The 13,016-nt window shown below is 43.3% G+C and overlaps 1 protein-coding gene across 2 annotated transcripts in view; it reads right to left on the bottom strand.

The window, feature by feature from the left end:
• Nucleotides 1-248: 248 nt before the first annotated feature.
• The window catches only part of tle5 (TLE family member 5, transcriptional modulator), a 59,441-nt gene continuing 46,673 nt past the window's right edge, over nt 249-13,016 (bottom strand). Inside the window, exons 5-7 of one of the 2 annotated variants that reach the window (XM_050054719.1) lie at nt 7,297-7,359; nt 6,607-6,681; nt 249-5,300 (exon numbers count right to left, since the gene is read on the bottom strand). In XM_050054719.1, the coding sequence (XP_049910676.1) occupies nt 5,076-5,300; nt 6,607-6,681; nt 7,297-7,359 (363 nt within the window). In that variant the 3' untranslated portion in view covers nt 249-5,075. Of the gene's footprint in view, nt 5,304-6,606; nt 6,682-7,296; nt 7,360-13,016 lie in introns of both variants that reach the window. The other variant, XM_050054718.1, reaches the window with a different exon arrangement.

Genomic DNA, 13,016 nt, shown 5'->3' with positions numbered 1-13,016 from the left:
GCCTAAAGATTGGATATTTGACAAAATCTTTTTCGGCCCACTGTGGGAAAAACGTCATGAGTTAAAATCTTGAAAGGCAGCAGAGCTCACCTGTAATCTGGGTCTTCTGTTTGGACGGTCACCCTGACAATTCACCATACTTCCTGCAGTGACTTCAAACAATTGCACAGACATTAAAACAGGAATCCAGGCTTCCCAAACACCAACCACACTGAGACATTCACAGAGTCACAGATGAGCAGGAACGCTTCTTATGATTTGATTGACTTTATTTGTAAGGCACCAGAAGTCCTTCCTTACTGCAGAACATTTCATATTATTTATAGTAAATGTTTGTTGTACTTTTTTTTTTATAGTTTCTTTTTTTTTTTTGTTTCAATGAAGCTATGATTTCAGACACAAAACATTTTTTTTTGCCAAAGTACACACTTTCAGGTTTTACATTATGCACAAAATAAGTATTTAAAAAAAGACCTTTACAAAGCTCAAAACGCTTACAATGCTTCACGCTATGGGGGCCAAAAGTCGGGAAGGTGGGACGTGGTGTGGGAGTAAAGGGGATCGGAGAGAGGGTGGGGGCCAGAAAGAGGGTCAAAGGGCAAAAGGTCAACGTACTGCAGTTTCCCCCCTGGTGTCACATCAGTTTTGTAACACAATAGCACAAGAATCATCCAGGACAGACAAGAAAAGATGCAGCTATATACACATAAAGCTTTCTATGTATAACTGTATACAGAGGCCGGCGCCTCCAACTACTTTAACAAATACATAGAATTTCATTTGTATGTTTATAACGTCAGCTTTGTAACTCTCATTCTAGTTCATATCGATTAATATTTAAAAACAAAGAGGATAAAAAAACAAAAAAAAAAACAAGTGCATTGATCACAGAAAGTTTGGACCAAACATTCTTTCGAAAAAATGTCTCCACTAGAAAGAAATCAATCTCAGTTCCCCAGCAGACATGCATTGATGTGTGTGTGTGTGTGTCGCTTTGTCTACACGCTCTGCATATCACTACGACAAGTACAGTTTGTAGCTAGACACATACAGTATGTGGGAGGACGGTGTGCTGCGAGCTTAATTCACAAGCAGAATAGCGTGTTAGCTTCAGTTGTAGGAACAACAGCAATGCATTTCATCTGTGTGTCTGTGTTTGTGTGTGTGTATCAAACCTGTACAGCTGCTTATACACACCTTGTTTATGTATTCACATACATACACAACAATGGGCATCATCGAAGGATTCATCCCACCACCGTCACCAACAGGAAGTCAGCTGAACTTATAGACACATGGAGGGTTTCATTCTAATGTGCAGTTTGTTTACTTTTGCTTTCTGAATGACTTCAACAATAAAATGTGCTTTATCATCATCATCGTGCCAAACAACGTTCTGAGTGGTGTTTCTCCAAAAATCAAAGCATCTCATACGTTACATCAATTCATTCTCACAGTGTAGCCTTAAAACCAGAGAGAGGAGGGTAAGAAATGTTTCTGTGTATCTGTGTGGGGTTTGTATAAAACAACTTCATATACAGGCCGCCGCCAAATGTCAGGGGGTCCGATCACCACTGAGGGTTCATCTGCTGGAAATATGTGTTTGCAAACACCCTAAAGGAGACGTACGTGTTCCATCCCGTCTCATGTTGTCAAAAGAAGACGTCTTATAGGGCTGTTTTGGCTGCTACTGGACCCGTTAAAGCCCCTGCACCCCCATAGTCAACCTACACAGGTGTTTACACGTTGTCTGATTAGACCTCTTCTTAGGATCTCACTCATCTTCTTTCCACCAAGCAGTCTGATTCGGTTCAGTTCAGTTTGTTACACATTAGAACAGTTATTTTGCGTTTCCATTGTTGTGAATAGTATCAACACGACACCTTTGTCGAGGTACCTAGCACACTGATCCGACACTAAAAGGTGGAGCTAGAAACACTGCAGTCTGTTGTATGGTCAAGTGAATTGTCACTGTTGCACTCAAGAACATCAAACCAACTATTTTTAAATATCCAGTCGATGGTGACTGATACTCTAAACACTCCAGCCTGTTCTTTTTGTTTGGAAAATGTTTCGCAACCACATTCTGTGCACGAACAATGAGGCTCAGACATTCCTCTGAATCATCAGTAAAGAGAAAATACAGTAAGAACTGGATGAGCAGTGATGTGGCTACTACCATCTGATAACAACCCCACCTACACTGAGAGGCTGTCTGTGGTGGAAAAGCAAAACAGCTCTATGGATAAGCATAAGTGCTACATCGTAGGCAACTGGACTTGCTTGTGTTTCTAGAAGACATTTTGCCTCTCATCCAAAAAGCGTCTTCAGTTCCGGACTGTCCAGTTGCCTACAATATAGCACTTATGATTACCATGACCTAGATGACTGAGTATCTTCACCGACACGTCTACGGATGAGGTACATGTTGGTACGACTTTCAACGGTTCTAAAGGAACTATACCAATGCAGCTTTCTAGTGGTTTAGTTGCTTCTGTTATGCCGCATTCGTGTCATATCGGAGGTACAGCTTCTGACCTGTAAACAGCATTAACGTCAACATCAACATTGTAATTGGCGACTGAGGATATCTTTTTGAAAGCCCTGATGTGTCTGACTTAACACAGAAGCGCCTGAAAGCCAAAGGAATATGGACGCCTAATGTCGGCCACATTTTTTTTTTAAGATTTTCATTTAAACAAATATCTGTTAAGTCACTATCACCACATAAGGTTATGCAATATTACCCACGGAAAAGAGTCCCTGCATTTGCAGTATTATGAACTGGGCGTCTGTGGCAATGTTCCCAAGAAAAATCACAAGTGATGCACAGTTAGTGACGCATTTTCCATCACCAAGCAGTGGTTGCTCCATTAGATTGGGTAGGCAGAGCTAACGCAATGAATTGCTCTTCAACTCACTTGTATGCGAGACGGCGGGCTGTTTTTTCCTGGTCTCTGCAAGCGTTGCAGGCAAACGGTTATTGTGACTCACCAAACAGAGAAAAGAGCGATGACTTGAGACTACAAAACTTCAGAAACAAGTGCAAATCCAAATTAAAAGAAACTAATTCGGTCTCTGGAAAGTACGAGCCAAAAACACACCTGCAATTACTGCTTATCACCACAGGTGCCGCCAAAGAGAACAGAAAATAAAAAGATTATCAAAGTTGTATCTTTACGTAATTAAATCTAAATGTAATGGGAAGTATAAAACTGTCAATTCAAGCTGGGCAATTCAATCACACAAGTGCCTTAAAGTTTCCCTGTGGAGTTTGGATTTGTGGGAACTTTTAAGGGCGCTGTAAAGATCTGCTACTGAGATTCTGAGCACAACCAGAGTTTGGTTACTTCACATTTTTCCAAGCATAGTTTCAGCCAACTTCCACCTGACAAGAGGCCTAATCGGACAAGCTAATTGAAAACAGGGCCTGTGAGGCTGTGGGGGAGTTTTTACTCTTCGGAACAGATGTGGAGGACGCCAGTGCTTCAGCTGTGTGATCTGCACTGATATAATTGTGTTGGGTTGTGGAAATTTCTCACTCGGTGTTGTACGTAGGTGTTAGAATGTAGTGTTAGTCTGATGTGTGACAGACCTGTATATGTACAGTGAATCAAAATGTACAGTATTTAAATCAGATTTTACAGAAGGGGTCAAAAGCACACGTCCAGTTGTGTTTCTGTGTTCCACAAAACAGAGTTTTTCTCAAGAACTGGATCACGACAGAGACTGGGACTGACCGCATGCAGAGATTAATGTCACCAGTCAAGTCTCTGTATATTAAGTTAGTACACACAGAGTGGATAAATAAGCCATTCCCCCTCGTGACACAGCCTGTACTCTGTCTTTGTCCTGTCCTTGTTTTGCTCTGGACCCAGTGAGGAGGAAGACACACACTGCCCTCTGCTGTCAAACACACAACATGCACACTGTCTCCTTTCGGTGCCCGCTCTAATATTAGTGCACATTAAAGATGCAAAAGGTGGCGGGGAGGTGCGGCATCTCTGTTCACTTAACTACTGGGGAAAATGTTAAGGTGCTGGGTGGATTTATCTAACGTACCTCACGGGGTCAGGTGAGGATCTTAAGTCGAGGGGGATTACTTACTAATGTGGGTTTGTTATCTGCTCCGACAGCTCTCAGCATGAAGGTGCTTTCCCTTTCTCAATATAAATTTAGGATTATACACAAAATCTGGAGACGTATTCTTGATACAACGATCCTGCTCTGAAAGCAGCAGGTTTTGGTTTGGACTTGTGTGTGTGTGTGTGTGTGGGATGTTTCTCTCTTTAGCCGGGGCACGAGGACACTGTTTAAACGCTTCTCTGATCCATTACAATCCACCGTTTAAACTCAAAGCCAAGTTGTGGCTTGGAATGAATGCATGCAATCTGTACTGCCAAAAATATCAACTGATCTCTGTCAGACCTCCTTCTTAGGAAAATTGGAAGTTTGTAGGAATCCTATGTTGTGTCTGACAAGTGTTACAGCCTGCCAAAGAATCCCTGTGTTTAACGTTTAGCCTGTTTTAACACCTACGGTACGGTGCGTTCAGTCTCACAGATCAGTCCTGCATAACAAGGACCCGCTTAGAACAGAGGCAAGAGGTGGGTGAGAGTGGGAGGAAGAGAAAAAAAAAAACAGAAACTAAACAGGAATAAGAACTGAGAGATGGAGCGACAGGAAGGCAGGAAGGAACAGAAATAGAGAGGAGTCCTGATAAAAAAGAAAATAAACATAAAACAGAAGCTTAATCAGATACAAAAAAGGGACATTTGAAGAAAAAGACACAGGAGACACTCTGATGTTGATACAGATGAGGGAGGATAAAGAAACAACCTATGGATGTAAATATGAAGCAGTCAGGACTCATCTGATATAAGGGGCAGGTGCCAAAGCCCTCCCAGTAATGAGAGTTGGTTAGGGGTCTGTAGCTGGAGCCGTGTGATAGGATTAAAGCCCATGTTAGCTAAGGTCAGAGAGAGGGAGACCAGGGGAGAGGCTGTAGGCCAAGGGAGCTCAGATCTGGGGGATTCAGGTCTCTGGACAAAAACAGAGCTGAATGGGGACACCATCTAATCGGACTTGTCTCCGTCCTCCTCGCGGTGGCTGTCGACTCCGTCGCGTGATGCTTTCTCCTCCTTGGCCAGCTGGGCTTGGGAGGCCAGCAGGGAGGAGAGGGAGAAGAGACCGGAGGAGGTGGTGACGGCCGGGAGGGTCGGCTGGCTCAGGCCCAGTGGCAAGGGGGTCATGGGCAGGGCCAGGCCCTGGAGCTGAGACAGCTGGTGAGCCTGGAGCTGCTGCTGCATGGAAGACAACCAGACACAACTTAGGCACAGCAGGGTAGACCTGGCACACAAATCACTGCAAAACACAGGGAGAAATGCAAAATCTGCAATGCACAGACCTATTATACATCACAAATTATGTTTAATATATAACCCCTGAGGCACGGCGCTAATAGCTCAGGCACAATAGGAAAGATGGAAGGCACATATCATAGCTAAAATACATGCTCGGTAGGAGATGGAAAGTCTGCAGCACATATAACTTATTTATAACAGATGCAATTTTCAATCTATATAACCCCAAGAAAAAAAAGTGGGGGGGGGGGGGGGGGGGGGGGGGGCACACACTGTAAAAAATGACTCAAGAGAAGACACACCTTGTCCACAATGTAACACATAAAACTACACATAAAAATACCACGGGATACATGTTTCATTTTAACGTGCAGAGAGACAAATCGTTACTGCCAAGCCTGTTCATTTTCATCACTCCCTGCTGTACACACACTTGACGTCATGACACATCAGTGGGTTGATTTTATGACAATCCTGACTGACTTCTCATAAACTGGATCTAACAGCCCCAGTTTGCAGAGGCTGCACCCACAAAGTAAACAGCTTCACATTCAGAATCACAAACGCTCCATGTCCTTTAGGTATATTTAATGTACAAAGTATGAAAGGAAAATATTGGTATGCATCAGGAAATGGACCAAATTGTGTGTCTCGCTGTGCTGAGAGGAGTCCCAAAAACACACCAGTATCCTCTGAATCTAAAGCAGCAGACACAAAGACAAAGGCAAGGCGCCTCTTTGAATCATGCATCACAGTGATGGAGTGGCTAAGCTAGCTAACACTACCATAGTAAAATGATTGAGTGGCTCGGCTAGCTAATACTAAACCTCTGGTAAAATGATGGAGTAGCTAAGCTAGCTACTACAAGGCTTATATTGATAAAGTGTAGCTGGCTAACATTAAAGCCACAGAGATGACGGATTACAGCAAGCTGGCTAATACCCCATCCATATTGATTCAGTGTTTTAGTTAGCTTGCTAGCTATCCTAATGTTCTCATTATCAAAATTGTGCCCCTGGAATGGAGGATTGAGGGTTTCATCCTGTTAAATGGATGATTACAGCTACAGGGTGGGGTAAACTTAAATTTTCCAACTCATTTTGAAATATAGACGTTAAAATTTACACAAACTATGAGCCAGTAAATGAAGGCCATTAAAGGCGACAACAGAATTAGAGATAATGATCAATAATCGTGATTTGAAGCCATCGTACGACCCTCAAGCGGGGCCTGAACATCATACCCTTATGATGGAGTTCATCTCTGGGGGGGTGACCTGCTTGGCCCTCTCTATGGCCGCCAGGACCTGCTGCTGGTGCTGGAGACATTGGGTGGGGGGTGGAGGGGGTGAGGGTNCACACACACACACACACACACACACACACACACACACACACACACACAAAAGCCTTGTGTGACACCGGTGAATGGATGGTTGGCTGGTGTGCTGTAATGGGTGGAGGTCAACGCCCTGGTGGGCAGATAAGAGCATGGCTTATCTGAATCACACAACCATTTATTACGCTGACACACACAAACATACACATGTATAAAGGAAAAGAGGAGTGGGATGGAGGAGGGATAAAGGGGAGGAGCAGAGTGGAGGAGGAGGAGGAGAAGGAGGTCAAAAATGAAGGGGGAGGGAAGACCGGGAGGACAGATTGAATATGGCAGGGGAGAGTGGGGGAGGGAGGAGTGAAGTGAAAGTGAGTTGGAGAGGAACACGGGAAGCGAGTGATGATGAATGATGGGAGGAGAGAAATGGAGAGGAGAGCAGAGGAGGGAGGGATGCTGAGCGAGGGGTCACGGAGGTGGAGAGGTAATGAGGCGGGAATGAGGGTGATCTCATTCCAGGATGTAAGGAATAGTGCGGAGGGTCAGAGGGTTAGTGACGTCTTTGTGTCAGAGCGTGTGTGTGTGTGTGTGTGCTTACCTCCTGAGACAGGTAGGGGAGGACTTGTGCGCAGATCCCGTTCAATCTCTTCACTATTTCAGCCTGCGGAAGGAGAGATTCTTAGTTTAACAGAAATATCAGTATTAATCTAAATGTATTTTACTGTCAACATATCCAATGAAAACATCCAAGCCCTTTAATTCCTACTTAAGATGTTAACAATATAAACTGGACACAAATATATAGTTTCATTTCTAAAAAAGGTCAAAGTAGTTTCCTAAAAGGCAGGGCACTCAGCACTCAAACAGGAGTTACTAGTGTATATGTTGGGGACTATTTTTAGATGCAGATTCATACACATTTGGTTCTCTAGTGTGTATTTACAGCAGTAGGACAGTAAACTATGGTGCCCACTTTCATCAAAATGAAGGAACATGTAGTTTAGAGAGACAACTTGGCCTACTGATGTGTTTTTAAAGCCCCTACACACCCCGATGCCACTTTCCTACTGTGTGGTTCGGCACCAATCGACACAAGTTCCTTTAGGTCCTTTTCTCTTTATCTTTTTACCACTGTGGACAGTACCCTTTTAGTGTTGGTGGGATTCTCAGCTGATCACCACAGCGATGCCACATGAAACTGCTGTGACATCTTTAACGTGACACTTGCTGAATCCTTTCATTGGAAACCAAACAAAGTAACGTCTGCACTTCATCAACTGTATGGTGTAGTGTAAGGTGTAGTTTTGTTAGCTATCATGTTTTAAAATCTGGGTTAAGAGAATCAAAACATTGCTGTCGCTATTGACAGTAGCTTACTTATTTAAAAATGGCGGGCCTGTGCAGGATGTCCTATGTCGCTCATAGACTGTAAAAATCATGGAAGATAGCTATAATGACGTCAACCACTGGTTTATAAATTGTTTCAAAGAAGTGTTTTTGGCACTTCCATGTTGAGGTTGCTGCTTAGTGTTGCTCAAGTGACATTTCTCTCTGAACAATCGGTGCACTGCAGTTTTTTACTCCACCTTCTAGTATCAACTCAACTCATTTACAGACTCTACCAAGGTGGTACCAAAAAAAGTACCAGGTACTATTCACAACTTTTGCTACTAATGGCTTCAAAAAGTCAGTCAATCCCCATAGACCCTCGAACAGCAGAAATAAGCATGTTTGTAGCCTGGTCCAAAAAGCTAATTTCAAGATTCATGACAACTGTACAGGGGGTGAATTTTTATACAACTCACCCGTTTTCATTTTATGAAGGCTTAAAGTTACACTTAATTAAGGGCGGGCCGTTTTGAGTGACAGGCTGTCTGCCGACAGTGTCCCCAAACGGGATTTGTACTTCTGCATCGAATTCACGGTGTACCTACGTCGTAGGCTCTGCACTGATGTAGAGCAGACGCCGCACCCGACGCCGTAGCCTGACATGCACCTCCCCAGACATGTAACTACACATCGCAGTGACGCAGACCTCCTGCCTGCTTTTGTAAAAACCATTTCCCTCAGTGGAAACAAAGCTTTTATTTAAGTTAATTTCACAGATAAGAAACAATAATGCCCCCTCACCAAAACTAGCATTTTAAGTCTTGGGCTAATTTACACAATGAAAAATGCCATGGCCTTGTGCTAATAGCGTTAGCATGTTATAGTTGTTTAGAAAACGTGTTTAAGACAGTATAAGACAGTTGTTTTGTCGATGAACCTTGTGAGTTGTAATGGAGCCGAATTCTGTAGTGTTACCTTTGTTAAATGTTGCTGTTGTCCCTGGCTTCGTTTGTGTGGAGGAAAAGTCCGCTAGCTGCTAGGCTAATTTATACAATGTAAAATGCCATAGGCTTGTGCTAAAAACATTAGCATGTTGTATTTGTGGGGAAAATGTGTCCAGATAAAGACAAGTGCTTGTCTGTGAATGCTGCGAGTTACAGTGAAGCTGATTTGTGTACTTGTGTTTGAAATTGTCTCTATTAAGCCATGTTTAATGTGTGTTTTGGGTGTTTTGAATCAACTTAACTAAACTTTACAGCACTTTCCAGAAATCTTGCTGCAGACTAGCATTCTGGAGGTGTAACTGCAAAGTGACACAGGCAAACCACAGCACAAGTCTAAATGATCACAACATGTAAGCCACGTGCGTAGGCTATGGTGTAGGCTCTGCATAGAGCTGATGCACAAGCACAAGTATAAATCCTGCTTGACAGCCAAAATGCTGAACTTGAGGCTTCAAAACAGGAGTCCACAAACCAATGGGTGACAGTAGCTATGTCCATTATTTTATGGGAAAACTCCTTAAAATGGAGTGCAAACAGCAGCTTGGCTTTGAGCTCTTGCCAGAGACAGTACTGTGCTTTTATTCCGTTTGCATTCAACCACAAGTCATGTGAAATGTGTTTATTACTGTGTATTGTTTAGATGCTGTTGGTACACATGGTATTTTGTTTAGGTTTCACACAGAGCCACTGATACTCAGCATAAGTGGCATGTGACATTTATTGCCAAATGGAATAGTGGTGGAAACCACATCCCCTCCAACCAAGACTCAACCGGTCTGCTTTAGAGCGCAATACTTATTTTCCATAAAAGACATTTTGACACGTCACAGTATTAAACACACAGCTGTGGATGATAAACTGAATGATTCAATTCATTGTTGGTTTTGGTCTTTTCATGGGATTTGTTGACAAACCAGATTTATCCTTTAAACCCTCGTGATTCAAACCACACTCTCATCAGTATGGGAAACATCTGCAATGACCTTCTCAAACTAGGGCACCCATATCTTGCATCACACACACACACACACACACACACACACACACACACACACACACACACACACACACACNCTTGCATCACACACACACACACACACACACACACACACACACACACACACACACACACACACACACACACATATATATCAGACATATCAGAATCCCTTGATTCACCTCATTAATTAAGTTGCTTGTACTTAATACTCTTTCTCAAACTACTAGGCGCGTGCGCACACGCACACGCACACGCACACGCACACACACACACAGTAACAATAACCCATTCAAACACATACACACCCTTTTCTCCTCCTTGTCTTGCACATTCCCTATCTTTCTCACATGCAGGTCTATTATCACATTTGGTTGGTAATCATCCAATCCGTCTGAGATATGCAAAGCAGCAGTAATTGTGTTAGAGCCTAATTCGTGGTGCGATGAGGAGAGAGGGGCCCTCCTAACAATCATTAGGCATGCAGAGCACAGCTCCCCATCAAGCGCTTCACTCCTATCCGCTCATCATTACACATACACACTCCCTGACATCTCTAAAATGTCTCTCTAAAATGTCTCTGTGGGACTCGCTCCATGCTAACTATGGCTCTTCCTCTTTTTCAGTGCCCTTTATGCTGTCTCTCTCTCCCTCTTTTTTCCCAACCCAGCTTCTGTTTCTTCTTTTATCCGTGCTCTCTATTATCCACCTCTCTGTGTCTCCCCCTCAGCTTTTATCTGTCTGAACGCTTCTACCCTCCTTTTGTCCTGCCTTTACATTTTACTCTGCTTCTTTCTAGCTTTCCTCAAGTGCTACTGGAGCACACATTCACTGACGAGAGCATTGTATGTGTGCAAATAAAACATACTAAATAATAAAACTGTGCTAGGATTCCGGACAAATACATGGAGGATGTGCAACAGACTGAATTCATTGCTGCTGGAGATGTCTTTGCTGCCTTTTGCCAATTTAAATAAGCTTTATCTTTTGTAATTTGAAAATGCAGACTCGAAGGGGAAGGCAAATACTGATACAAAAATGTGTTCGAGTTGATTTAAAATGTGTTTCAAGGAAGCATGGAAGGCAGCCTAAACAAACCTAACATTGCACAGACTTCCTCAGGGTGTCCTGCTTTTGTCCCTGAATGAGTTTCACTCTTTGAGGGTCATGAGCTACTGCTTCCTGCCAGGAATACGACCGGACATGATACAAACTCTGACAAGCAGTGGTATAAATTAATCAGGAACATTTACTATGGTTGTGTTCTTAAAGGGATACTCTGCCAAATTTCAACCAGCTATGTATCTTAACACTGTGGGTAGTATGTCCTGCACAAATCCCCTGGATGATGCAAAACGTGTCATCCAGAGGATTTTTGCTGGCTCTAGCACTGTTGCCTGAACTATAGATTGTACTTTGCACTTTCCTACGCCTGCCACCTTGGACAAAAAGAGAACAGAAGAGAGAAAGAGAGACCCCCACCCTCTCTCTCAAACTCAGACAAAATTCCGATCATATGATAAAACTTGGTAATGCTGATCAAATATAAACCAAGATTCTGTGAGTCCTATTTCTTGCCTAAAAGGTCTTCAGAAACATATTTTAGTACACGCAAATTTATGAACAGGGGAGCGCCATACTGTTTCTGGTATTGTAAAAAATGGAGGTTGAAAAAACAGTTCAAACGATAAAACCAAGCTGTGCTGATTAAATGAATCAAGATTCTGTTGCTGTGTTGCCTATTTCTTGCCTCAGATGTTATAATTAACATATTTCAGCTCACTGTTTAATTACAATTTGAGGTTGTTTGGTACCAGCCGACGGCCATATTGTTTCCTGTGGAAAAATGTCACATTACATCACCCACTTGCTGGAGCACTAATTGTTCTGGTGCGATGCATAGCACCCTGGTAGTTGTAGGTTGAGCATTATTGCTTGAGCGAAAACAAACGCCACAGCCCTTTCGCTCTTTTCTCTGGTCATATAGCACCTAGTCCAGTTTTATGAAGAGACCATCTTCACAGCAGTAACATACTTCTTAAAGTAAAATGTTGAGCTACGGGTGCCTTTTAGTAATTATTTTTAATGAGATGAAGCTCTTCGTGGTTTCGTGGTTTTTTGCATCGCAATGCGCCTCTTGCTTCTGCACTCTAGGCACCTGGCGTTGTTGCCTGAGCGCTCTAAACTCCTGAAGTTGACACTTCAAATCAGGGTGGAAAAATTCCCCACGTCATCTCTTTTTTTCTCCAGGTACTCTGGCTTCCTCCCACAGTCCAAAGACATGCAGGTTAATTGGCGACTCTAAAAATTGTCAGTAGGTGTCAATGTGAGTGTGAATGGTTGTCTGTCTCTATATGTTAGCCTGCGATAGTCTGGCAACCTGTCCAGGTTGTACCCTGCCTCTCGCCGAATGTCAGCTGGGATAGGCTCCCTAACAGGATAAGCAGTTACGGAAAATGAATGAATGAGTTGTTATATATTGGCTAGTCTCGCTCACCAGACCTTTCTCAAGAAAAGAAAGGTCTGGCTGGGCCGACTCTCACTTTGAGATCGGAGAAAAAAACGCTCCGGCTGCTTGTACTTCTTTCAACCAATCACAATCGTTCTGGGCGGTGCCACAGCAACGGTGCGCTTGCAAAAATATTGCCGGGGGGAAACAGGTTTTGGTGTAACACGCCCACAAAAATATCGCCTACAGGACGCGAACCATGGCAGAAAAATGGCTACATCCCCGCAAAATCAAACACCGCAAAAGTTAGTAAAGGACGTGTTGAAAACGGTTGAAAACTGCTACACAACCGGAGGTGGTAGGGCGGGACTTCAGCGGGTGGCTCGTTCCGCCCAATGAGAGGCTGATCTCTGGAGCGAACTTCCGCCCACTCAGACTATATATTGGCATATCGGATATCGACAAAAAATCTAATATTGTGCATCCCTACAAGCAAATCCTCCCAACTGTGAAGCTGGGGGGGGGGGACAACTTTGGAA

Source organism: Epinephelus moara, chromosome 10, assembly GCF_006386435.1.
Source record: "Epinephelus moara isolate mb chromosome 10, YSFRI_EMoa_1.0, whole genome shotgun sequence".
NCBI lineage: Eukaryota > Metazoa > Chordata > Actinopteri > Perciformes > Serranidae > Epinephelus > Epinephelus moara.
The sequence above is the reverse complement of the archived record's forward strand: the minus strand, read 5'-3'. Positions and strand labels throughout refer to the sequence as shown.